The sequence below is a fragment of the Symphalangus syndactylus genome, chromosome 9 (genome assembly GCF_028878055.3).
Source record: "Symphalangus syndactylus isolate Jambi chromosome 9, NHGRI_mSymSyn1-v2.1_pri, whole genome shotgun sequence".
NCBI lineage: Eukaryota > Metazoa > Chordata > Mammalia > Primates > Hylobatidae > Symphalangus > Symphalangus syndactylus.
The window spans coordinates 52,073,927-52,098,383 of record NC_072431.2 but is presented as its reverse complement, the minus strand read 5'-3'; the positions used below and the strand labels follow the sequence as shown (position 1 = coordinate 52,098,383).

Here is a 24,457-nt window from a genome sequence, read left to right as displayed (position 1 = left end):
CTTGAGCCCAGAAGATCAAGTCTGCAGTGAGCTGTGATCCTGCTACGGCACTCCAGCCTGGGCAACAGAGTAAGACCCTGTGTTTTAAGAAAGCAAACAGGCAGAAAAACTAGGTCCAAAAAATTGAGTTCAAAACACCAACTGCGTGTTCGAGAGTCTCAAAGCCCGTGGATAGACAAGGCTCATGTTCCCAAAGCATTGTTTTATAGCAAGATTGTTGGGAGCAAACAGCAGATTTAGGAAACAAAGCAGAATTCCTATGGATATTAAAATTTAAAAATTTAAAAGCACTGACTTTGCTGGGTCACCTTTATTTTATTTATTTATTTATGGAGACGGAGTGTCACTCTTTTTGCCCAGACTGGAGTGCAATGGCTCAATCTTGGCTCACTGCAACCTCCACCTCCTGGGTTCAAGCGATTCTCCTGCCTCAGCCTCCCGAGTGGCTGGGATTACAGGCGCCTGCCACCACACCCAGCTAATTTTTGTATTTTTAGTAGAGACAGAGTTTCACCATGTTGGCCAGCCTGGTCTCGAACTCCTGACTTTAGGTGATCTGCCCACCTAGGCCTCCCAAAGTGCTGGGACTACTGGCGTGAGCCAACGCGCCCAGCCTTGCTGGGTAACCTTGGAAAAGCAACTTTCCTGATGCTTGCATGCCCCCTGCACACACACACACACATACAGCCTTAGAACTACATATGTGAAAAAGTTTGAAATGCACAGTTATCTTCCCTGAAATTTGGTTCCTCATTGCGAAATGAGATACTAATATTCACCCAGTTAGGTAATTGTGGAGAAAAGAAAACTCAACAACAGCACTGTGCTAAGTACTTCACTTACTGTAAACTTGTATGATTCTACAGCAACTGTAGGAGAGTACCACTACCAGCCCATCAGATGAGGAAACTGAGGCACAGAGAGGCTAACTCATAAGGCCTTACAGCTACTGGATTGTCACAGTTTGGATTTGAACCCAAGCAGTCTGGCTCCAAATTGTACAGGTCCACAATTTTTTTTTTTTTTTTTTTAAGATGGAGTCTTGCTCTGATGTCCAGGCTGGAGTGCAGTGGTGTGATCTCAGCTCACTGCAACCTCCAACTCCCAGGTTCAAGCAATTCTCCTGTCTCAGCCTCCCAAGTAGCTGGGACTACAGGCACCCACGACCCCTGGCTAATTTTTGTATTTTTAGTAGAGACAGGGTTTCACCATATGGGTCAGGCTGGTCTCAAACTCATGACCTCAAGTGATCCACCCACCCTAGACTCCCAAAGTGCTGGGATTACAGGCGTGAGCCACCACCGCGCCTGGCCCAAGTCCACAATTTCTTATCTCAAACTTTTGGAGACAAATGTTTTTTCAGAATTCAGAACTGTTCAGATTTTAGAAATGTGACATGGCACATGTACATTAAATATGAGATTATCAGCAGAGTGTGACACATGCTCCATAATTAAACGTATTAATAGTTATTCAGGGCCGGGCGCAGTGGCTCACTCCTGTAATCCCAGCACTTTAGGAGGCGGAGGCGGGCGGATCACGAGGTCAAGAGAGTGAGACCATCCTTGCCAAGGTGGTGAAACCCTGTCTCTACTAAAAACACAAAAATTAGCTGGGCGTGGTGGCACGCACCTGTAGTCCCAGCTACTCGGGTAGCTGAGGCAGGAGAATCGCTTGAACCCAAGAGGCAGATGTTGCAGTGAGCCGAGATCGCACCACTGCACTCCAGCCTGGGCCACAGAGCAAGACTCCGTCAAAAAAAAAAAAAAAATGTTATTCAGTGAAACTCACTCATGTACACCCCATGGGATAAATAAGCACTATAAATAGCCTCAGCTCAGAGTTTTCCTCCCGGGGAGTTACGGTTACGACTGGTCTGGCCTTCAAATGAGTTGTGAAAGGCTTTAGGAAGTTTGTGGAATTCAGAATCACATATGAAAGGTCGTAGATAGGCGCTGGCTCTATAATCAGATAAGAGAAGGGCAAGAAGTTTGCGAAGCCCAAGGATGGGAGAGTGGCAAGGGGTACTTATGCACAGGGAGCACGGAGAGCAAAGCGCCCTGGATGAGACCCTGAAGGCACACTAAAGTTTATTATGTATGTGTGTTTGATTGAGACAGGGTCTTGCTCTGTCGCCCAGGCTGGACTGCAGTGGTGCGATCATAGCTCACTGCAGCCTCGACCTCCTGGGCTCCAAGCGATCCTCCCACCTCAGTCTCCCGAGGAGCTGGGACTATTAGGCGTGCACCACCATGCCTGGCTTTTATTTTTATTTTATTTTAATTTTCGAGAGACGAGGTCTCGCTACATTGCCCAGGCTGGTATCAAACTGCTGGGCTCAATTGAATCTCCTGCCTCAGGCTCCCAAAGTGTTGGGATTACAGACGCGAGCCACTGCACCCGGCCGGTTTTTTTCCCCCTCTCAGCCCCGCGCTCCTCCCCGGGAACTCCGGGAGCGCTCCTGGTCGGCCGGCTGGCGCCCGCGGACCCTGCGCACGCGCATGGTCGCCCCAGGGGGAACGCAGGTCGCTAACCGGGATCGGCTGGTCGGCGGCCTGGTTGCCATGGCAGCGGGGTCGCGGGCCGGCGCTAGGGAAGGCCCCGAGGCTGCAGGCGGCCAGGGCTGCCCGCGGATCCCCAGACCCGGACGCCCGATCCCGCAGCCCTGAGGGGCGGCCGGGCAGCGCCGCCACCATGTTCCTGGGCACCGGGGAGCCGGCCTCGGAGACGGTAAGAACGGGCGAGGGAGCGAGGCCGGGCGGGCGTCCGCGAGGCCTCGGATCGTCCCTGTCGCCTGCAGCCCCGGGGTCCCGCGCGGGGGCCGGCCCGGGGCGTGAGGATGGGGCGCACGGCCGGGTGACAGCTGCCATTATTGTTACCTCACAAGAGCGCGCTGCAGGCCCTGCGCCGCCTGCAGCCTCGCCCGCGCCCGCTTTCGCAGAGGCCGCCGCTTCCAGGAAGCTCTCCGGGACGCCGCGGCCTCGCCTCTGGGCGCCTGCGATCCTGCGGCCCGCAGGTGATGGAACCCACGGTGTAAGTGCCTCCGGGCACCCCCGATCCAAGGCCAGATCCACGGATCCCGTGTGGCCCCAAGCCGTCGGGGTGGGAGGGAGGCAGCCCCAGGGTCTGGGAACCCAGCTTGGTCACAGGAGGCTTCCTGGAGGAGGATGGGGCCCGATGTACTCCCCAAGGCGAGGGTGCACGGGCCCTAGGTAGTTCCTTTGCCCGGTAAACACCTACTGTGTGTTAGAGACACGGGAATAAGCTGCATTCCAATGGGGGGAGGGGTGCGGAGGGACAAGGTAATAAACAGGTAATTAAGATCATGTCAGAAAGTGAGAAGTGCTGTGCAGAAAATAAAACCATCACATTAGCCGAGCTGCGGTGGTGCCTGCCTGTAGTCCCAACTACTCAGGGGGCTGAGGTGGGAGGATCGCTTGAGCCCAGGAGGTGGAGGCTACAGTGAACTGTGATCATATCACGGCCCTCCAGCCTGGGCAACGGGGTGAGGCCCTGTCTCAAAAAAAAAAAGCCCTTTGGGACGCGGGCAAGGAGCCTGAACAGAAGATGGGCACGAGCCTGATTATGGGGAGTCCTGCTGGCCATGCAGGGAATTTGGATTTTATTGGAGAAACAGAGGAAGCCTTTGGAAGGTTTCACATCAAGGGAACTGTGCTCACCTTGCTTCCTCCTAAGGAGACCACAGGGCTCAGTACATCTGCACCCGCAGTAGGGGCTTGGTGCTGCTGGCCAACTTGGAGCAGCTGAAGTTGCCTGCTTGTTCCCCAGGGCACCAAGTCCAGTCTCATCTGGAGGGCCTGCCTGTCTACACTGGCCTTCAGTTACTCCTTCTTCATCTTTAAGAACAGAACTGCTTGTTGTGATTATAAAAATAATTCGCGCATATTATTTATTTATTTATTTTTTTTAAGACGGAGTCTCTTGGCCGGGCACGGTGGCTCATGCCTGTAATCCCAGCACTTTGGGAGGCTGAGGCAGCAGATCACGAGGTCAGGAGATAGAGACCATCCTGGCTAACATAGTGAAACCCCATCTCTACTAAAAATACAAAAAATTAGCCGGGCGTGGTGGCAGGCGCCTGTAGTCCCATCTACTTGGGAGGCTGAGGCAGGAGAATGGTGTGAACCCAGGAGGTGCAGCTTGCAGTGAGCCAAGATCTTGCCACTGCACTCCAGCCTGGCAACAGAGCAAGACTCCATCTCCAAGAAAAAAAAAAAGAAAAAAGAAAAGAAAAAAAGAGTCTCGCTTTGCCACCCAGGCTGGAGTGCAATGGTGCCATCTCAGATCACTGCGACCTCCGCCTCCCAGATTCAGGCGATTCTCATGCCTCAGCCTCCTGAGTAGCTGGGACTACAGGCGCCTGCCACCACGCCCAGCTAATTTTTGTATTTTTAGTAGAGATGGGGTTTCACCATGTTGGCCAGGCTGATCTCTAACTCCTGACCTCAGGTGATCCACCCGCCTTGGCCTCCCAAAGTGCTGGGATTACAGGCGTGAGCCTCTGCTCCCGGCCCTATGTAGATCTTTAATTTCTTTCAACAATGGTTTATATTTTTCAGTGTACAAAGGCTATGCTTTTGTTAAATTTATTCCTAAGTATTTTATGCTTTTTGATGTTATTGTATATTGAATTTTCTTAACTTCATTTCAGCTTATTTACTGCTAATATATACAATAATATTTTTTATGAATCTCATATCCTGCAAACTTGCTGAACTCATTTATTATGTTTACTAGTTTTTTAGTAGATTCATTAGGATTTTCTATGTATAAAATCATGTTGTCTGTGAATAGAGGTAGTTTTACTTCTTTCTTTTCAATCTGAATGCCTTTTATTTACTTTTCTCACATTAATATCCTGGCTAGAGACTCAAGTATAATTTGAATTGAAGTGATGAGAAAGGACAGCCTTGTCTTGCTGCTGATATTAGAAGGGAAACATTCCATCTTCCTCACACTAAATATTGTGTTGCACTGGATTTTTGTAGATGCCACTTATTAGGTTGAGGAAATTCTCTTCATAGATTATTGAATATCTTTATCATGAATATTAGATTTTGTCACATGTACCGTCTATATCTTTTGAGAAAATCATATGTTTCTTTTTCTTCATTCTATTAATATGGAATATTGACTGATTTTTGTATGTTAAACCAATCTTTCATTCTTGGTCTTTGGGGGTGTGTGTGTGTGTGTGTGTGTGTGTGTGCACATAAATATATACCAGTACCAATTAGGGTACATATATATATATATAAAAAATTCTTTTCATGCCTACTAGCATTTTGTTGAGGATTTTTGCAACTGTATTCATAAAGAATGTTGGTCTATAGTGTTCTTTTCTTGTGATATTTCTTTGTCTGCTTTTGGTATCAGGGTAATATAGGTCTCATAGAATTAATTGGGAAGCATTTCCTTCTTTTCTGTTTTTTAGAAGGGTTTGTGAATGATTGGTGTTAATTTCTCTTTAAATGTTTGATAGACTTCACCAGCGAGACCATGTGGTTCTGGGTGTTTCTTTATTTCTATAAGGTCAGCAGTGAGGCCCTTCTTTTTTTTTTTTCCCCCTGTATTTTGGTAATTTCGTGTCTTTGGGTTTTTTTCTTGGCTAAAGGTTTGTCAGTTTTGTTGATCTTTTCAAAGAACCAACTTTTGGTTTCGTTGATTTTTCTATTGTTTCTATTCTCTATTTCATTTATTCACTGTAATTTTTATTCCTTTCTTTTACTTCCTTGGAGTTTAGTTTTCTGTCTCCTGGTTCTGAAGGAGGAAGTTTAGATTATTGGATTATTGCCTTGAGATCTTTCTTTTTTTTTTAAATATAGGCATTTACAGCTACAAATTGCCCTCTAAACACGGCTTTTGTGTTTTTGATTACTTGTTTTTGTTTTCAGAGACAGAACCTCACTCTGTTGTCCATGCTAGAGAGCAGTGGCACAATCACAGCTCCCTGCAGCCTCATACACCTGGGCTTCAGTGATCCTCCTGCCTCGGCCTCCCAAGTAGCTGGGACTACAGGCATGTGCCACCATGCCTGGCAAATTTTTTAAATTTTTTGTCAACACTGGGTGTTACTCTGTCACCCAGGCTGGTCTCGAACTTCTGGGCTCAAGCAGTCCTCCCTCCTCGGCCTCCCAAAGTGTTGGGATTACAGGCACAAGCCACAGTGCTCAGCCTGCTTTTGTTTCTTTGTCGCTGGAGTGCAGTGGTGCGATCATGGCTCACTGCAGCCTCAACTTCCCGGACCCAGGTGATTCTCCCACCTCAGTCTCCTGTGTAGTTGGGACCACAGACATGTACCATGATGCCCAGCTAATTTTTTGTAGTGTGTGTGTGTGTGTGTGTGTGTGTGTGTGTGTGTGTGTGTGTACAGGGTTTCTCCATGTTGCCGAGGCTGGTTTTGAACTCCTGGGCTTTGAGTCCCACAGTGCTGGGATTACAGGCATGAGCCACCACACCCGGCCCTGCTTTTGTTTTTTAAGGTGGAAGATTAGGTTATTTATTTGATGTGATCTTTTTAAAATATAGACATTTACAGCTGTATGTTTCTCTTTGAGCCCTGCTTTAGGTACATCCCATAAATTTTGATTTTTAAAATTCACTCACTTTGGGAGGCCGAGGCGGGTGGATCACGAGGTCAGGAGATGGAAACCATCCTGGCTAACACGGTGAAACCCCGTCTCTACTAAAAATACAAAAAATTAGCCAGGTGTGGTGGCAGGCACCTGTAGTCCCAGCTACTTGGGAGGTTGAGGCAGAAGAATGGCGTGAACCCGGGAGGCGGAGCTTGTAGCGAGCCGAGATTGCGCCACTGCACTCCAGCCTGGGCGACAAGCAAGACTCCTTCTCAAAAAAAAAAAAAAAAAAAAAAAAAAAAAAAAAAAAAAAAAATTCACTCATCAGCCGGGCACAGTACCTCACGCCTGTAATCCCAGCACTTTGGGAGGCGAGGTGGGTGGATCACGAAGTCAGGAGTTCAAGACCAGCCTGGCCAACATAGTGAAACTCCATCTCTACTAAAAATACAAAAAAAAATTAGCCGGACATGGTGGTGCATGCCTGTAGTCCCAGCTACTCGGGAGGCTGAGGCAGGAGAATTGCTTTAACCTGGGAGGCGGAGGTTGTGGTGAGCCAAGATCGTGCCATTGCACCCCAGCCTGAGCAACAGAGCGAGACTCTGCCTCAAAAAAAAAAAAAAAATTTCACTCATCTAAGATATTTTTAAATTTCCCTTGTGATTTCATCTTAGACCCATTAATTATTTAGGAATTTGTTGTTTAATATCCAGTCCAGGCACAGTGGCTCACACCTATAGTCCCAGCACTTTGGGAGGCTGAGGCGGGCGGATCACCCGAGGTCAGGAGTTCGATACCAGCCTGGCCAACATAGTGAATATAACCCTATTTCTACTAAAAATACAAAAATTATCCAGGCGTGGTGGCGGCGCCTGTAATCCCAGCTACTCAGGAGGCTGAGGCAGGAGAATTGCTTGTACCTGGGAGGTGGAGGTGGCAGTGAGCTGAGATTGCACAACTGCACTCCAACCTGGGCGACAGGGCGAGGTTCTGTCTCAAAAAAAAAAATCTATACATTTGTGAATTCCTTTCTTTTGTTGATTTCTAGTTTTCCTTATTGTAGAAGAATATACTTTGAATGATTTTCTCTTTTAATTCATTGAGGCTTTTTTGTGGCCTATGGTCTGCTTTATGTTTAACGTACACTTGAGTAGAATGTGTATTCTGCTGTTGTTGAGTGGGGTGTTCTGTAAATGTCTGTTAGGTTTTTAGTGTCTGCTGATCAAGTCTTTCTAACTGTTCATTGATCTTCTGCCTCGCTGTCCTGTCTGTTAGGTGCTTGGCCCTGCCAACACCTTGATTCTGGACTTCCAGCCTCCCAAACTGAGACAGTTAATTTCAGTGTGAAGCCACCCCATTTCTTCTGTTATAGCCACCCTGACACAGGCTGAATGAGCTTAACCTAGTGTGGAAATAAGTGGCAACCTCAGATAGTGCTTGAAGGAGGCAGAACGGATTGGCCATTTTGTGTGTGTGCATGCATGTGTGCGTGTGTGCGTGTGTGTGTGTGCTGTATGGTTGTATTCTGCTGACTGGACTGTTGTGTGATTTCAGGTGCATGCGTGTGTGTGCATGTGTGAATGTGTGTGTGTGCGTGCGTGTTTGTGTGTGTGTATGCTGTGTATGGTTGTATTCTGCTGACTGGAGGCATGGATCCTTGGACTGTTGTGTGATTTCAGGTGCATGCGTGAGTGTGTGTGCGTGTGTGCGTTGTGTGTGTGCTGTGTATGGTTGTATTCTGCTGACTGGAGGCATGGATCCTTGGACTGTTTGATTTCAGGTGCGTGCGTGAGTGTGCGTGCGTGCGTGTGTGTGTGTGTGCTGTGTATGGTTGTATTCTGCTGACTGGTGTCAGATTTCTGGTCCTGACTGCGTTTCACCTCTTCCCTGCACTATGACCGGCAGGCTGGAGGCAGCACAGCTGGAAGGGAGTGGTGGAGAGGGCAGCCGTTGTGGGTGAGATCAATGCATTTTGTTTACTACACATAAAATCTCATTCCTTTGTTGAATTTCAGGTCATTCAAAAAGTCTTCAAGATTTTATTCACAGCAAGGAATAATGACAGATGTTTACAGAGAAAGTTGCTGCTGCTTTTCTAGACAGTTTTCTGCAGTTTCCCCTCTGTCCTCTGCAGGCACGTCCTTGCGATGCCCAGAGCTGATGTGGCTTTTCTGATCCCCCACTAACCTGTGTGTCCAGTTCCCAGCCTGCCCTTCCTCAATTTTGTACATAATTTTAATACACTTTGCTAAAGGAAAACTTCTCTCTATAATTGTCATATGCTGTTTATGCCTTAAAAGGTCACCTTAAATAGGTGATATAAAAATGATATAAAAAATTTCAGTCAATGGCTGATTTTTTTAAAGGTTCCATTTATTTGGAATGCACCGTCTTTCCTTTGCCCCTCGAAATGCAGTCACACTGCACTTATGCCCTGGCCTGTCTGTGTTCAGGGGAACCAGCTCATTGTAGTTGCACCTTATCCAGGTTATCATGCAGCCAGGTATTTCTAGTACAGTTTCTTATTCCAGTGACTTTGTCCTGGTCCAGGGAATGAAATAAAACTTGCACTGTCTGACGTCAGCACTAGGATGGCAAAAAGAAAACAAGGTCAGGAGATCCAGACCATCCTGGCTAACACGGTGAAACCCCGTCTCTACAGTTTCACACTGCTAGCAAAATTGGCGCTTCATGTACTATTAACCTTGTAGAAAATACGTTTGCTTTTCAGAATGCAGTAGCATACCATTATGATACTACATAGACTCAGCTATACCAGGGACAGGTGGCACAAATGTCATCACCTCCATCCCAAGCTGTAGCACTATTGGTTCATAATGGGGCATTCAGCTCTAACTTGCAGTGTCCGCATTGGAAAGCACACATATGATCTTCTGAGTGACTTTAAACATTTTATGCTTCTCTTTTTGGATTTCAATTTGAGTGAGTGAGTTAATACAGAAACATTTTTGTCTTCAAAAAGCTTCCTTTTTTTTTTTTTTTTTTTTGCCATCCTAGTGCTGACATCAGACAGTGCAAGTTTTATTTCATTCCCTGGACCAGGACAAAGTCACCGGAATAAGGCAAGAACCTTTATAGGCCCAAATGCCTTCTCATTGTAATGCATATGTTTTGGTTTTTGTTAGTTTTCATGTTTTTTTTTTTTTTTTTGAGCTGGGGTCTTGCTCTGTTGCCCAGGCTGCAGTGCAGCGGCGTTGTTATGGCTCACTGCAGCCTCAACCTCCTGGGCTCAAGCGATCCTCCCACCTCAGACTCCCGAGTAGCTGGGACTACAGGTGTGTGCAACCACAGCCTGGCTTATTTTTAAAATTTTTAAGATTTTTTTTGTAGAGACAGTGTCTCGCCATGTTGCCCAGGCCGAGTTTGCTTTTTAAAAGATGACTCTCACCAGTTCTTTCCAGGAGACAGTCATAGATTCGTTGTGCTTTGATGTAAAGATGAATAAGAGTGAGAACATTTATGTAAAAATGAAATGCTTTCAGCAAGAACTGGTTTTGTTTTTCTTTGTCAAGACACAATTCTGTGGGAAATAGTGTTACTAGATTTGCAGACATTTGCAAGCCTTCTGGGTGGCGTTTTGTGTTTTGTTCCCCCTACCCACCCATTCCTTCTGATGAGACTGAGGAACTGGCTGCTGCCCAGCTGGAGTGTTCTGAGTGGCCTCGGAGCTGGATTTCTGGAGTTTCTGTTTCAGCAGCTGTGGACGGGCTGTTTTCGCTTTTGTAAACGTGATGGTCGGAAGCCCTGCAGGTGCCGTGGAGTTACAGTGTTTGCTTCTCTTCCTCCAGGGAGATGACAGTCTGTCCGCAGTCACCTTTGACTCTGACGTGGAGACGGTGAGTGCCGCTGGGCTGGTTGCGCTGCCCTTGCAGACTGCACTCGGATGCATAAAATAGGCCGTTCTCCACAATACTGTGTCGAGAGCTGGAATGCATATTCCGAATGCTCCTGGGTGTTTGAAAAGTTTCCAGCCCTTAGTTAGGTTTAAATACCTGTGGTGATAACTTTAAAACTTTTATCTGGACGTGAATCCTGAGCAGGGCTCACGTGAGGCAGATTGCTAGTCCCTGGCCAGCAGCTGGTTTTGCCCTGTACCCCACGCCCTCATCCTGATACTTGAGGGGAGGAGGAGAGCCCCTGCTAATGCCGTCGGAAGAACCCGATGGGAGAAGGCAGACCTGGGCAGCCGCCATCCCAAGCTGAACTACTGCCTGGCCTCCCAGCTCGGAAGGGAGAGGGGCAGGAGCGGTGTCCAATGGCCCGGTGGCACACTGTGGCCCCGGCCAGGGCTTTGGGTTTGTTTGGCAAGCTGTGCTGGGTAGAAAAGGAAGCGTGCCAATTGCTCTTATCGTGTATGAGCAAAAAAAGCTTTTCTTACTGCAGACGCAGATCTAGCAAAACTACAGCCAGCAGAACGAACCTGGCGCCAGCAGATCTCGATTCCATGTTTGCTCTGTGGACTCAAGGGGGAGCCTCAGCTCCACTGTCTCCCTCCAGGGACCTCTGTCTGCAAAGTCAAGGATTTTCCCTCCATGTCACAGAGGGCAGGGGATGCTCTCCTGATGCTCCCCAGAGGAGGAGGGATCCAAACCAAGCCCCGGGGAAAATCACCCCCCACCCGCGCAGAGCATGGGGCTCACTGTTTCTGCTGGAGGGGAAGTGAGGAGACCTGGCCGCGGTACACTTACCTGCTCGGTCTAGTGCAAGGTGATGAGTAAGTTAAGGTTGGAAGCATGGCAGCATCTTCCCCAGGCCACGGCACGACAGGTTGAGTGTCTCTAATCTGAAATCCAAAATGCTCCAAAAATGGAAACTTTTTGAGCACCCCCATGAGGCCACAAGTGGGAAATTCCACACTTAAGTACTTCACACAAGCTTTGTTTCATGCACAAAGTTATTAAAAACACAATATAAAATTACTTTTGCACTATGGGTATAAGGTATATATGAAACATAAATGAATTTCGTGTTTAGACTTGGGTCCCATCCCCAAGATACTTCATTATATGGATGCAAATATTCGCAAATCTGAAACACTCTTGGTCCCAAGCATTTCGGATATGGGACACTCACCCCGTAGTAAGCGGTGGAACCAGATCTGGACCCCATTCTGTGAGATCTGGACTCCATTCTGTGTTTTCTATCGTGGTTGTCACAGGAGACCACCTTCCAGACAGGGTCTCCCTTTGCTGGGCCTTCTTCCTTAGTGGGCTTTGCAGTTGACTTATCTGCAGGGATTCATCTCAGCACCTCCACCTGAGTGGACAGAGGTGCGCTGGGCTCCTGAGCTGGCCGTGCGGGCGGTTTGGGTGGGGGCAGATCCGCCATTTGTGTGGGACTCTCAGTCTGAACATCAGGAGCCCGGGCCCGATGGTTTTCTGTAATTGGAACTTGTGCTCTGACAGCCCAGCCCTGAGCACTGACGTGAGTGCATTTTTCTGGGGTCTGCATTGGGCCCTGCGTGTCCTGTGCCTGGACCCTCCTTACGTCCCCGTGAACTCACATCCTCTTGCTGCTCTTACACGACCCCGGCCCTTTCTGAACGTGGCAGGGTCTTGTGACGCACCACTGTGGGAGCTCAGCAAGCCTTACGCCATTTCTTCTTTCTTTCAGAAAGCAAAAAGGAAAGCTTTCCACAAACCTCCACCCACATCGCCAAGTAAGTATGACCAGGCCTGCCTTCCCTCTCACGCCCACGTTCCCTGGTGTCCTGGAGAGAATGAAGGGTATTTGCTTTGTACATTTAGGTAGCTGAGAACTGACGCCTCAGCCAGTTGGCCCCGTTCCCGCTGGGGTCTCCCTCCCAGTTCGCGCTGGAGTCTCCCCCTTTCATGTTGGGGTTCACGCTGGGGTCTCAGGAGCACGTGGAGTCCCTGCTGGTGCCAGGGTGACGAGCCCTTTCCCAGGGCTGAGGCTGCCACCAACTCCCCAGTCTCCCCTCGACAGTGCCTCTAGGCCTTTTGTTTTTTTTTCTTCTTGCTTTCTCAAAGGCTTACCTCTTCTGAATGCTGCCAGAGTTAAAGGATTTTTGACCTGGGATTTGTTCCTAAGAGTCGAAGCTACTGAGAAGGTGTAGTTGGTGGGACGGTTTTCCCCCTTTGGATCGTCCTGGGCTTGTTTTGCTGCCAGGGTTCTGTTCTTCCTCACCCTCAGCAGGAGGAGGGCAGCGTTTGCCACCCTGCCTGTCCGGGAGGGTGCTGCGGAGGTGGGCTTAGTCCAGGTGGCCCCGAGGCCCCTCTGTCTCTAATGCCGCTCTCGTGTACAGCAGCCCGTGTGCCGATCTTGTGCGTACGAACGTGTTTGTGACCCTGTAAATCCTAGGCCAGCGTCCTGTGCTACCCCAAAGCCTGTGGCCTTCCCTGGCTGTGCCATCTGTAGATGTGTGTCTGTTTTATATACATATATACACTTATCATATATTTCAAAGGTTGAGTCAAGTATATGATGCACTCAGAGAATATAAACAAACTTTGCTACTAGCCCAAGGAAAACGTAATTAGAAAGGTAAAGCCCTGCAAAGAAAAGAATGCATGTTATATGTTACAAATCAGTATAAACACTAGAAGGAAATCACCTAGCAATTTGGATTTTTGATGTCCTTTCTCTCCTTCCATGGAGAAAATTGAGAATTGATAAAACGTAAAAGGCCAGGACCAGGGGTGCCTCCTGACTCACACTCAGGACCTGTTTTTCTCCAGGTTTCCGGTGTCATGAATGTAGGGACCATGTCTGTCCTTTTCACTCAGCCAGTGTTTTTCTTGAAGGCCTGGTCAGCCTGCTTGTAGGTTTGCAGCTTCCACCACATTCCGAGACTTTTCATCGTCCTGGTCACTCTGCGAGGAGGGCGAGGCAGGCGATGATGTTTTCGTGCTTTCCGAGTTTGTCGTTTTCCGGGCAGTATCAAACGCTGGCATCTCTCCACCACCCTGTCTCCTTCCTCTCTTCTTCCCTCCCCGCTTTTATCCCCGCTTTTATGCTTTCCTGAGGAACCCTTCCTACTCGCCGATAAGCCCACACACTTAGGAGGGAAATGTAATGTGTGGGGCTTTTTTCTACTCACTCATTTACTTGTGTAAATGACAACTTAAATCTTTACGTTTTGAAAGAACTTGAGAATATCTCGGAGGCGAGGTTCTGTGGTCCTGGGGTGAGTGAAGATGCGTCAGGATCCCTGCGTCTTTATTCCCTCATTCAAAGTTACAGTGGCAGATTTCCCATAAATTGTGAAACCATGGGAAAAACTTAGAAATTTAAACATTTTGAACATATTAGACTTAAATTTTCAGAATCTACTGACGTAAATTTTGCAATTTGAGATATATAAGAATGTTTTAAGAGTGCTTTAGTTTTTGCATACGTTTATTATCTTTTTTATACTTAAAGAAGTAAAATCTTGGATAAAGAATTTTAAAACATTTCCCTTACTTTCATGCAAAATCAAGAATGCCCTGAAAAAGTATAATTTTTCTCATTTGTTTTAGACATTTTACATATTAAGTTCTAAATATTGCTATGTCACTATGTAGTGACATTAAAAAAGATTTACATTGTTAAAAAGGATACAAAATTATATGTTCACTATGATTGTGATTATGTAAAAACATATACATATCTCTAAAAATTGGGGATGAGAAATTAAATACTATAATAAATGTTGGTAGAATTCATATATTTCCCATTATATTCTTCCCATTCTTTTCTTTTCTTTTGTTTTCTTTTCTTTGGAGAAAGAAAAGCCTGTTACCCAGGCTGGAATGCAGCGGCGTGATCATAGCTCACTGTAGCCTCGACCTCCTGGGCTCAAGAGATCCTCCTGCCTCAGCCCCCTTGAGTAGCTGGGACCACAGGTGTGAGCCACCACACCCAGCTAATTTTTAGATTTTTTGTAGAGACAGGGTCTTGTTGTGTTGCCCAGGCTGGTCTTGGATTCCTGGCCTCAAGCGATCATCTTGCCTTAGCCTCCCAGGGTATTGGTATTACAGGCATGAGCCACCATGCTTGTCCCCATTATACTATTTCTTTTTTTTTTTTTTTTTTTGAGACGGAATCTCACTCTGTTGCCCAGGCTGGAGTGCAGTGACGCGATCTCGGCTCACTACAAGCTCCTCCTCCTGGGTTCACACCATTCTCCTGCCTCAGCCTCCCGAGTAGCTGGGACCACAGGCGCCCGCCACCACGCCTGGCTAATTTTTTGTATTTTCAGTAGAGACGGGGTTTCACCGTGTTAGCCAGGATGGTCTCGATCTCCTGACCTCGTGATCCGCCCGCCTCAGCCTCCCAAAGTGCTGGGATTACAGGTGTGAGCCACCGTGCCCGGCCCCCATTATACTATTTTTTTATAATAAAAGTTAAAGGAGAAATGTCAGTATATAGGTAAAGTAACTCTTTTTTCATTTTTGCCGGAATGTTTGACTAGAGTCACCGCCCTCGTGGATGTTCTGTTTTCCTATTTCTGTCTTTCTGAAGCTCATGCGTTGAGCTCACGCGTTGCTATCCGGCACCTCTGAATCCATGTGTTGGCTTTTCTAGAGTCACCTTATTTCTCTAAGCCGAGAAAAGTGGCCTCCTGGAGGTCCCTCAGGACGGCAGGGAGCATGCCTCTGGGCGGCCGAGCGTCCCTGACCCCGCAGAAGCTGTGGCTGGGAACCGCAAAGCCAGGTATGTGGTTGTCGCACTGGAGGCCCTTCCTGCTTGAGAGAAGAATTGGAGAAATTTCAGGGAGTGGTTTGAGATGGAGTTTTTAATATTCCTTGTTTAAATTACATTGTCTTTAATTTTCTCGAAGACATCAAATATACACATCGTAGTTTTATGTCTTGCATAAATGTGGCTTCGCCAAGTGGCACTTTAGCCTCCCTTGCCCCGTGTGGTCTCTGCGTGGGAGTGGTGAGTTGTCTTGCCAGAGCCAACTGTTATAGTCTTAGGAGTTTGGTGGGCTGGTCAGTGTCATGCTGGCAACCTGATATTAGACATGGTAGAAATATTTGTACTGTGGAAATAGGCAAATACTGTAATCAGGACTTTATTAATTTATATTTGGGAGCTGGTTGTTAACCATGTACCAGCACAACACTGACGGCTAGTGTGTACCAGTAATTAAGCTTTCTTCAATCCAGGAAAGTTGATTAGAAACAAAACCTCCCATTGTGTGTGCTTGTATCTGTTATATTAAACCCATGCACGTTCAAACCAGGAAGTCTAACCCAGGCCCTGAACTCACCCCTCACTTGGGAGCATGCGTGGACTGGCATCCCCGGCGGCACTCCCGACTGTCTGACAGACGCCTTCAGAGTGAAGAGGCCACATCTCAGGCGCTCTGCCAGCAACGGTGAGCATGCTGATGGTGGCGAGGCTGAGGCCAAGGAAGAACAGAAAGGAAAGGACAGTCTCTGGGCTGGAGGCGTCCTTCGTCAGAGCAGGATCTCTGGCTTTGTGCATGAGCTCCATCACTGGGAGGTTTTGGGAGGTCATGGGAGCAGTGACTCACGAAAACCCGCCTGCCCCAGAAGGTAGTTTTCCTCGTGGGTGCAGGGACGTCTCGCCAGGTGTCATTTGTACCTCCCTCCCTAAACATAGAGGCTTACTTAAATTTATTCATTGAGTAAATGATATTAGGAACAAATACTAATAAATAAATAATGATGAAAAGTCCAAGTTGCAGCAGAGAGAATCAGCTTGTTTCTGTGTTTATGTTCCTGTCTAGTCTCTTTTGTTTTTAGAGATGGGATCTCGCTATGTTGCCCAGGCTGGTCTCAAATTCCTGGACTCAAGTGATCCTCCCACCTTGGCCTCCCAAAGTCCTGGGATTACAGGCATAAGCCACCGTGCCCGGCCTCTCCCTTTATCCACGTGTTTCCCACCTATCCTCCTTAAGGAAGAACAGCCTCCAGGGTGTGTTGAAAACCTCCTCACTGCACTCCAGGAATTGATTGCCTTCCTGCTTTTACTGGTTAGGAGTTATCTTTTAGGCTGAAATTTAGATGTTTAATATACTAGTATCATTAAAACCAAAATAAGCCTGACTTTTTACATTGGAATGGGTGTTGAGATGCTCTGTGCATTTTTTGTGTTTGGTATTTGTTTGTTTTGCTATTGAAATCTGAACATGTCCCTCCTCCTTCCATGAGTCCCTTCTTTCATCCTTTCACTGTCATTAAACTCGGTCTTCACATCTTTATTTATTTACTTTTTGCTTCATCTCTCTATATCTACCATTTCTGGTTTTCTTGCTACTTGGGAAAGTATCATGATCAGGCTAGAAAACATGGAATTATTTTTGCTTTTTCATTTTCTTCTTTTTTAAAAGGAAATGTTATTAACTTCCAGGTTTTCCTTAAAGTATAGCCAAGAATTCTTTCTACTTTTTAGATAGTCTTTGAAAAGATTTGTTTATCTTTCTCTAGGTCATGTCCCTGGGACTCCTGTCTACAGAGAAAAAGAAGATATGTATGACGAGATTATTGAGTTAAAGAAGGTAGTATTTCGGTTTGTTCTCTATTGATTTGAAACGATGAAAGCTTCCTATAACAATGTATTAGAACAGCAGTGCCTGTGCTGGGAGGTGCCCAGATGGGAAGAGCGGGAGCATTAGGGTTGAACCTGAGTTTGAGCCGTGGCGTAGTGCCCTAGGAGCTGGTGTCCCTGGTTAAAGGCCGTAGCACCAGCACATAAAAGGCAGCAGAGCTCATGTTCCATCCGTGCTCTGCTTCTCCAGCATGATGGGGAAGACTGGATGAGGACTAGATTAACTTCAGGGTCGCCTTGTGTCCTGAGATTGGGTACTGTGATAAGGTCACTGGTAGAGTTATCAGTAACCTTCCCTGCATGCCATGCTTTATGTTATCAAGACATCTCACATACCCTATCTCAGTTGCCCTCTACAGAAGCTCTGTGGGACAGGCAGGGCCACTTGTTACAACCACCGTCTGCTGATGAACTTGAGACTCAGCGACGTCAGTGGTCTGTCCAAGGTGAATCAGTAGCAGAACCAAGATTCAAGGTCACCTGCCTCCCAAGGCCAAGACTCTATATTACCCCATGGCCTCTCCTATTCATGAAAGCATGAACTGCATTGAGCTGTATCGTCATTGTCACTGCTACCAGCACTGTGACCATCACACTGGCTTTCAGTATCCGTAAATGTTTGTCCCTGGAGAAATCATCTGTGTTCATATCCTTCCATAATTTTAGTCTGTTTATAGATCTACTGTCTCCACCAGTTGATGTGTGTCTGAGACACTGCGTTCAGTTGGGGCACCAGAGGGCAATAGGGCATCAGCAGCCTCATCCCCAGAGCACGGAAGAGGATCTGGAAGCCGTTTCCCCTGGGGAGCTGGGAAGAAACTGTGGAACCTGGTGTAGGCCATTACACAAAAGACAGCGCCTTCTCTGTTGGCCAGAGAGAACAGTCAGACTTGAGGCTGTGTGAGAAGAACCCTCTAACCATGAGAGCTGTCTGACAGTGGCCGCGCTCCTGAGGAGCAAGTGCGCGTCCTGGCCGTGGAGATTTTGAGCACAGGTGGCGGCTGCGTGTCGGGGATGTTACAGAGGGGATCCTCATTCCAGTTGGAAGACTGCGCTGAATGAACTCGGTGTGGATTGGGGGGATTATCTCGTTTGGGATTTTCTCAGTCTCTTGAATCTGTAGGTTTGTTGAATCTGGGACATTTTCAGCCATCGAGTCTCGAGCTGTTTTTTTTAGCCTTGCCCTCTTTGGTTGCGGCTGCTCAGGTCCCTGGTCTCTGTTGAGTGTTCTCCCCTCCGTCTTCCCTCGTGAAGACTGGGTAGCTTCACTATTCTGTCCTCGAGCTCATGGATGCTTTCTGCCGGCCTCTGCATCCTGCAGCTGAGCCCGTTGTTTGTCGGGTGTAACCTCACTGTCTCTGTTCAGTTCTGAAATCTCTGTACGGCTCCTTCTGTCTTGGTCTTCGCTGAGATGCCCACCCTGCCTCTTCACTTGTTTCAAGTGTGCCTGTCATCGGTCACTGGCGTATCTTTGTGGCGGCTGCCCTGTCTGTGGTGGGATTCTAATGTCCAGGCCATCTCAGTGTTGACGTTGTGGCTTGTTTTTCTTCATTCAGGTTGAGCTATTCTTGGTTCTTAGTATAAAAAGTGATTTCCGTGAAACCAGGACACTCTGAGTGTTTCGTTGCGAGACTCCGACTCTTGCTCACTCCTGTGCTGTGGCAGGCCTCCTCTCACACTGCCCTGTGGGTCAAGGGGGCACCGCCTCGTTACCACCCGCGAGGGTGGAGGTCCAGTTCCCACTCAGCCATCATCGACACCTGCACCGGGCAGGGCTCCTCATTCCCACTGGGCAGGGCGGGAGTTCAGGACCCTCACTCAGCCTCTGCTGACGCCGCCCTAGCTGGGAGGGAAGGGCCACCTGTACTGCTCCTGCTCAGCCTTTGCTGATGCAGGGATGGCCTTGTTGCCGCCAGGTAATGATGGTCCTGACTCTGCACGGCCTCCTTTGGAGCCCCGCCAGTGCGGGAGGGGAGGGGCCTGGGTGCAGCCGGACAGGGGTGAGTGTCTGGGCTCCCCACGCAGCCTGTGCTGTGGGGAGGACTGTGCTGTTTTCCATGGTCTGCCTGGGGTAGAGCGGTTCCTGCCTGTCAGTTTCTGCCTTGTCGGTCTGCTCCTCTCCCTGTCCTCTGGCTGGAGAGAAGAGGCTTTGTGTGGGCTTTTATTGTCTGCACCCACTGGCTTTTTTAGGCTGTTGGTTTCTCCAGCATCCAGCTCAGATGAGGCAGAAAGAAAACTGAAGGAGTTCCCTGCCGTGTCGATGGCTGGCCCCCGGGCTCCCGGCCCATCCGCCTCCTTCTCCACCTTTCCAGTCTTAGGTTGCATTACACATGGAGTGCAGGTGTTGAGTGGTACTGACAGGAGGAATTGGGAGGAGTGAATCTACTTCACGCTCTTGGAAGCGACAGTCCCGTTACTAGAGCTCCCATCTTCCTTGATGGCTGGGCCTTCGCTAATTTACTTCACGAGCTGAGTACCGGCTTGCCGTCATGCCTCCTGAATCTGTGGGTTTGTCTGCAACGATCTTGCCAGCTGTGGATGTGGCTGAAGTGCCGAGCCGCCCTCGCGGGGTGTGCATTCCAGACTGTCTTTTGCCCAGAGCTCCAGTCTCTGGAATGCCACAGTCTTTTGCAAGGAGAAGGCCGTGTGTGAGGATAGCTGGCGGTTAGATGCAGGCTGAGGCTGGGAGCTGGTGAGCTGCGGCACAGCCCAGCCTACACGCTGTTTCTTTCCTGGACTTTATACCACGAAAATAGTAGGAAGAAGATAATTTCAAAGTACAGGATAGTTGTAGAGATTGAATAAACTTAGTTTTGTAAGAAATCCACTACACAGTCTTTTTTTTTTTTGAGACAGAGTCTTGCCCTCATCTAGGCTGGAGTGCAGTGGTGCAGTCTTGGCTTACTGCACCCTCCCCTTCCCAGGTTCAAGCCTCAGCCTCCCAAGTAGCTGGGATTACAGGCACATGCCACCACGCCTAATTTTTTGTATTTTTTGTAGTGATGGGGTTTCACCATGCTGGCCAGGCTGGTCTCGAACTCCTGAACTCGTGTTCCGCCTGCCTCGGCCTGTTAAAGTGCTGGGATCACAGGGGTAAGCCACCGTGCCTGGCCCCGACTACACAGTCTTTTTTGTCCCCACTCACGTCACCACAAATCGGTAAAGAATTTATCCACATATAAAGATTGGGAAGCATTGCCTTCCACCTGAGCTGTAGCTGAGGATGAGCATTTGAAATGCATATTAGCCTTGGATGAGTTTTATTGATAAAAATGCCAACAAAACGGACTTTCTTGTGTGGTCATGGGAGAAAACGCGTGGTGAGGCACCCTCCAGCCCTGGTGTTGGCGGCATTCGTTTAGGCGTGCATTCTGTGGGACGGGATTTCTCAGCACGGGTGCCGTTGGTATCTTGGGTGGGACAGTTCTTCTCTGTCGAGGGCTTCCTGCCTATCCAGCCTTCCACGTCCCTACCCACTAAATGCCAGGCGTGCCCTCCGGTGCCCTCACGTGACATCCAGATCTCCCCCCATCCACCACACACAGAGCCCTGAGTGGGAGCCAGGAAGCTTTCCAAATCCCCCAGCGCAGTGCTTCCCTGGGCCTGTGCGCGGTGTGGTGTGCGTGGCTGTGTGCGGCGTGTGTGCAGTGGTGTGTGCATGGCTATGTACGCGGGGACGTGTGTGTGGCGTGTGCGCAGCGGCGTGTGCTTGGCTGTGCGTGGGGACGTGTGTGCGGCATGTGCGCATTGGCGTGTGCTTGGCTGTGTGCGCGGGGACGTGTGTGCGGCGTGTGCGCATTGGCGTGTGCGTGGCTGTGTGTGCGGGGACGTGTGTGTGGCGTGTGCGCAGCGGCGTGTGGATGGCTGTGCATGGCCCTTCTTTTCTTCAGTCATTGCACATGCAGAAGAGCGACGTGGACCTGATGAGAACGAAGCTCCGGCGTCTGGAGGAGGAAAACAGCAGGAAGGACCGGCAGATAGAGCAGCTCCTGGATCCCAGCCGCGTAAGCTCCTGGCGCTTCACGGACTGGACGGGGGAGGCTCCTCGGCGCATCTACCAGCCAGTCTTGCTGGGGGCTACACTGAAGGCCGTCTTCATGTCTCAATCTGCTTACCACAGGGCACGGATTTTGTTCGGACTCTGGCAGAGAAAAGGCCCGATGCCAGTTGGGTGAGTATGGTCTGTGCAGGACAGAGCCTTTCCCCAGATGCTAGTTACTGGGGACAGCCACAGCAGGGATGCCTTTCCCTGCAGCACCCACGCATGAAGAGCAGCAGGCATGGGGGAGGCTGCGGACCCCCAAACCCTTCTCCACTGACACCTGGGGACACCACAGAGAGGGGGGCCAGCAGGCTCACCACAGAGGCCAAGCAAGACACTAGGAAAAACCCATCACAACGGGCGACTTCCCCCCACATCTGAGAAAATACATTAAGCTTAACAAGCGCTCCCAGTGCTTTGGGAGGCCGAGGCAGGCAGATCACTTGAGGTCAGGAGTTCGAGACCAGCCTGGCTAACGTTGTGAAACCCTGTCTCTACTAAAAATACAAAAAAGTTAGCCGAGTATGGCAGCATGCCCCTGTAGCCCCGGCTACTCAGGAGGCTGAGGCACGAGAATTGCTTGAACCTGTATGGCAGAGGTTGCAGTGAGCTGAGATCGCACCACTGCACTCCAGCCTGGGTGACAAAAAAAAAAAAAAGGTGCTACAGCTGTAAATCAGAGAACCAGGGCAGCAATAAAGTCTTTCAGATAGATCCAGACCCCCCTCAGATACTATGTGACAATATGTAAAAAGTTGAATGAAATGGAAGGAGGGAAGATGTTGCAGTTCGGTGGGTAAAGCTGTGGTGATCAACTGTAGGTAGCACAGTACACCTCCTAGGAGTCAAGGAAGTACTTTTCTAAAGTGGGAAATGCTGGAAGAAAGCCGAAAGGGATACAATTTTGAGATTATTGAACACAAAGAATAAAATAACATTAATGATGTGATTAATGGATTTGATAATGTAAAATTAAAAGTTACATAATAAAAACCCATGGGACTAAGGTAGCAACCAGATTACTGTAATGGGGCAGGAGAAGGGTATTATGGATCAATACAACAAAGTTTTCTGTTTAGAAAATACAAAAAAAACTATAAATCTCTAAAGAAAAAAGGCCGTGTCCTCTGAACTATGTTACAGATATAGAATGTAGAAAGATTGTATAATCATTACATGTTTAAAGTAGATAGTGAAAGCCTAGCTCTGCACCTAGGCACAAAGTAAATCCTTAACAAATGCCTGTAAGTAGTGGGTACTTTTGTAAAGAAAAGGCTCCATATTTTTGTTGTTCTGGTGCTGTGTGTGTGTGTGTGTGTGTGTGTGTGTGTGTGTGTGTGTCTGTGGGTATTTTTTTTTCTTGAGACAGGGACTCACTCTGTTGCCCAGGCTGGCGTGCAATGGCAGGATCATGGCTCACTGCAGCACTCAGCTCAGGTGATCCCTGGCTCAGGTGATACTCCCACCTCAACCTCCTGAGTATCCGGGACTACAGGCACGTGCCACCAGACACAGCTAATTTTTTTTTAGTTTTGGTAAGATGGGGTCTTGCCAAGTTTCCCAGGCTCATGTGATCCTTCTGCCTTGGCCTCCTAAAGTGTTGGGATTACAGGCCTCAGCCACTGCACCTGGCTAAGCTTAGTTTAAAGTAGGAATCCTAGATCCTAGGGTATATGCAGTATTCATTATCATATGGCAAACTGTCCATCAGTGTGGCTGTGCCCTGTGGCCTGCTGTGTCTACTTGTCATCACCTGCCTTCAAGAAACATTTGCAGATGTGCCTGAGGAAGCCTGGCCAAGGATTTCGATTGGAGGATTGACCAGAATCACAAAAATGGGCCACCACTGAAGTATGTGTCAGTAGGCTACAGTGACAGATTTTAGAGCGTAGCCAAAAAAAAAAAAAAAAAGATTTTAAAAGTATCTATCTGCCGGGTGCAGTTCCTCATGCCTGTAATCCCAGCACTTTGGGAGGCTGAGGCAGGTGGATCACCTGAAGTCAGGAGTTCAACACCAGCCTGGCCAACATGGTGAAGCCCCGTCTGTACTGAAAATACAAAAAATTAGCCAGGTATGATGGCGCGTGTCTGTAATCCCAGCTACTCAGGAGGCTGAGGCAGGAGAATCACTTGAACCCGGGAGGTGGAGGTTGCAGTGAGCTGAGATCATGCCACTGCACTCCAGCCTGGGCTACAAGAGTCAAACTCTGTCTCAAAAAAAAAAAGTGTCTATCAATAGGAGAGACTGGATAGAGATACTGTGGGAAATAGTGTGGATTCACAGGTACCAGCAGGGACAGAGCACCAGGAGGGGTTGTTGAATGTTAGAAAAAAAAAAAAAAGCAAGATGCAGAGGGATGCATGTGGCAGAGCCCCGTTCCTGTGAGAATAGAGGGCCTGACTCCCTGAATGCACACACACAGCCATGCACACAACCAGGTGCTGAGGGGCACGCAAGCGGAAACAGGATTCCATTGGCCGAAGAGGGGAGTGGCCAGGTCAGAGTATTTTAGCCTCTATAACATCTTTTTTTTTTTTTTTTTTTTTTTTTTTGAGACGGAGTCTTCTCTAGCTACTCAGCTACTCCCGAGTAGCTGGGACTACAGGCGCCCGCCACCACGCCCGGCTAATTTTTTGTATTTTTAGTAGAGACGGGGTTTCACCGTGTTAGCCAGGATGATCTTGATCTCCTGACCTTGTGATCCGCCCACCTTGGCCTCCCAAAGTGCTGGGATTACAGGCATGAGCCACCGCGCCCGGCCCTGTAACATCTTCATTTTTTTAAGGAAAATGTATTCATGTATGACTAACATAATTTATTTGTTTATTTATTTATTTATTTATTTTGAGACTGAGTCTGGCTCCGTCACCTAGGCTGGAGTGCAGTGGTGAGATCTCGACTCACTGCAACCTCCACCTCCCGTGTTCAAGCGATTCTCCTGCCTCAGCCTCCTGAGTAGTTGGGATTACAAGCACCTACCACCATGCCTGGCTAATTTTTGTGTTTTTAGTAGAGATGGGGTTTCACCATGTTGGCCAGGCTGGTCTCAAGCTCCTGACCTCAGGCAATCTGCCTGCCTCGGCCTCCCAAAGTGCTGGGATTACAGGCGTGAGCCACTGCACCCGGCCAACTAATATAATTTAAAATGACTTTAAAATCCAATTTAAAAGTTGTCTGTTCAAGCCTGGTGTGGTGGCTCACACATATAATCCTAGTACTTTGGGAGGCCAAGGCAGGTAGATTGCTTGAGCCCAGGAATTCAACACCAGTCTG

The 24,457-nt window shown here is 48.4% G+C and overlaps 1 protein-coding gene across 13 annotated transcripts in view; it reads left to right on the top strand.

Moving 5' to 3' along the window:
• The first annotated feature begins 2,481 nt into the window (after positions 1-2,481).
• The window catches only part of IQCE (IQ motif containing E), a 54,863-nt gene continuing 32,887 nt past the window's right edge, over positions 2,482-24,457 (top strand). Inside the window, exons 1-8 of one of the 13 annotated variants that reach the window (XM_063646077.1) lie at positions 2,482-2,730; positions 10,406-10,453; positions 12,231-12,276; positions 15,147-15,275; positions 15,811-15,945; positions 17,021-17,091; positions 21,032-21,145; positions 21,262-21,312. In XM_063646077.1, the coding sequence (XP_063502147.1) occupies positions 2,695-2,730; positions 10,406-10,453; positions 12,231-12,276; positions 15,147-15,275; positions 15,811-15,945; positions 17,021-17,091; positions 21,032-21,145; positions 21,262-21,312 (630 nt within the window). In that variant the 5' untranslated portion in view covers positions 2,482-2,694. Of the gene's footprint in view, positions 2,731-2,929; positions 3,034-10,405; positions 10,454-12,230; positions 12,277-15,146; positions 15,276-15,810; positions 15,946-17,020; positions 17,092-21,031; positions 21,146-21,261; positions 21,313-24,457 lie in introns of those variants that run through there. The other 12 variants (XM_055292170.2, XM_055292172.2, XM_063646083.1 and 9 more) reach the window with 12 other exon arrangements.